We start from the raw sequence: 2,263 nt of genomic DNA, 5'->3' as shown, positions 1-2,263 counted from the left end.
GTGACTGTTTCTGGTGGGTGAAACCTTGAATTGCATTCTGTTTGCTTGCTATTTCCTTATGTTTCTGTAATGAGTGTTTTGCTTTGATAATAAGAAAGGAAACATCTTTAAAAAAAAAAAAAAGTAATTTCAGAAGCAAGGGAGTCTTCTCCAGGCAGGAAGGATCAAGAGCAGAGTGTCAGGAGCCGTGGAATTTCTCTAATGGCCAGCCAGCCAGAGGGCTCCCCACTTGCAGAGCTGGGCAGGAAGTAGGGAGGGCTCCGAGTCTTAAATACAAGGCCTTGCGTGCCAGGATGCAGGATGAGTGAGGCATTTCAATGGGCATTCTGGGATGTAGGGAAGTTTGTAGCGAAGGCAGAGCCTGCACAGAGCATTAACGAGGCAGTAGTGACAGAATCAAAGGAGATAGAGATGTAGGCTGGGGTGGCAGAGCCCATTCACCACCGACTTCAACCTGTTCCCGCCTGCAGCATCTGAATCACACGTGCAGGACATGTGTGCACTGCACTGCCCAGGCCTCCGCCACGATCCTATTCGGTGATCGGTAAATTTGGTCATTACTTCCATTCGACTCTGATCTGTCTTCTCACCTGGATTACAAATCCTCCCCTATTTCCCATGTGGCATTACCCAATAAACAAGGGAGACATAGGTTTGCTTGTACTGACTTATTAAACTGTAGTGAACAATTTCACTCTTTTCTTTATCTCTTTCTCTTTCATCACCAACAAAGGTTCTGTTACTGGTATGGCTGGTGGAAGTCTCTCCCAACCCCCTTTCAAATTTAGAATCCATGTCAGGTACGAAGCAACCAGTACGCACAGGTTAACCTGTGTTTACTTGTGCTAATTAACTCGTCTGGAGTGAACAGAAAAGTCCCACGCGGTGAAACTTCAAATGTGCTACAATTTTGCTGTGTACTACAGATGCACAGGTGATGGGGCTGTACCCTAAGAAGTTGTTGGTGACCTAGTGAGCTGCACGCTGGACTACTCACCCCAAGGCTAGCTGTTCGAACCTACCAGCCGCTCCGCGGAGGAAGATGAGGCTCTCCACTAGTCAAGAGCTGTGTCTTCTGGGGAACCAGCGGGGTCAGTTCAACTCTGCTCCGGCGGGTCACTATGAATCAGGATGACAGGAGGAGACGGGTAAGCGTCAGTACAGGTAAACCTGGGTGTGCCTTGCTCACTGGGCAAGCCTGTCACCTCCACAGGGTGTGCCCAAAACAGAGTAGGCACAATGGGTGAAAGGGTTGCCAGGAGCCACCAAGGGGAGCCAGTAAAGCCAGGGAACGGCCCTTCAAAGACGAGTCCAAAGCCAAAAGAGCCCTCTTTGACCTGGCAGAGGCCTTGGGTGAGGGCCCTTTAGCCCTGGACAGCCAGGGAGGGTGTCCCAAGATAGAAGGCCCGGCGGGGAGCCCAGCAAGAAGCTAGGGAGGAGCGGAAAGGCATCCCTGTAACTCCTTGGTTAAAGTGGAAAAGGTTGGCGGTATGGAAAACCCCTGGGGGAGTCGGGAAGAAAGAGCCAGGAGGCTTGGGCCACGTGGGCGTGGAGAGGGCTGAGCCCGAGGGCCGAGGAGAAAGAGAGCACTAGGTGGAGCAGCAACCCGAGTCCGGGTCTGGGTCCGGGTCCCTGCGAAGTGGGCGAGGCGGGGCGGGGCGGGCCGCAGGGCGTGGGCGGGGCAGGTGGGTGGGCGTGGCCGTGGGCAGGGAGGCGGGGTCGGCGGGGGCGGGACCAGCTCACTTGCTCACCGCACGGGCGGCGCGTCTTAAGGAGTGGCACTTTTTGAAAGTGCAGCCCCCTGGGTGACTCGGAGCGGCGGGCAGCAGTTCTATCCGACGTCTGTCCGGCCAGTTAAGTTCAGCCCCATCGCGCGCAGCCGAGCCCAGCCTCGTTCGCATCATGCCGGTCAAAGGAGGCACCAGGTGCATCAAATACCTGCTCTTCGGATTTAACTTCGTCTTCTGGGTGAGTGAGCGCCGCAGCCGCGGGCCCCTCCCCGGGGCCACCTGTTCCCGGGGCCCGGAGCCTGCGCGCCCTGGGGCACTGCCCGCGGCCGGGGGCGCCCACCGCTGGCGCTGCCCGCGTCGGGCGGACACCGGGCGGGAAGGGAAAGGGCCCTGCGGCCGCCAGATGGCTTTGATCCAGACCCGGAGACCAGCAGGGCTGACACTGCGGTGGGGGGCCCACCCGAAGTGGGCAGGCCGGGGGTGGGGTGGGGGAGGTGGGGGTCGCTAGTGGACTGGGAGACCGCCCCGAGGGA

General features: G+C 57.6%; 1 protein-coding gene across 1 annotated transcript in view; it reads left to right on the top strand.

The window, feature by feature from the left end:
• Positions 1-1,787: 1,787 nt before the first annotated feature.
• The window catches only part of CD9 (CD9 molecule), a 43,616-nt gene continuing 43,140 nt past the window's right edge, over positions 1,788-2,263 (top strand). The window contains exon 1 of the mRNA XM_004708108.2: positions 1,788-1,968. Coding sequence (XP_004708165.1) covers positions 1,903-1,968 — 66 coding nt within the window. The 5' untranslated portion in view covers positions 1,788-1,902. The remainder of the gene's footprint in view (positions 1,969-2,263) is intronic.

This window comes from Echinops telfairi, unplaced genomic scaffold (assembly GCF_000313985.2).
Source record: "Echinops telfairi isolate 266 unplaced genomic scaffold, ASM31398v2 ScPeMD7_7356;HRSCAF=8355, whole genome shotgun sequence".
In the NCBI taxonomy this organism is placed as follows: Eukaryota; Metazoa; Chordata; class Mammalia; order Afrosoricida; family Tenrecidae; genus Echinops; species Echinops telfairi.
Note: the sequence above shows the minus strand (reverse complement) of the source record. Positions and strands in the feature narration are given on the sequence as shown.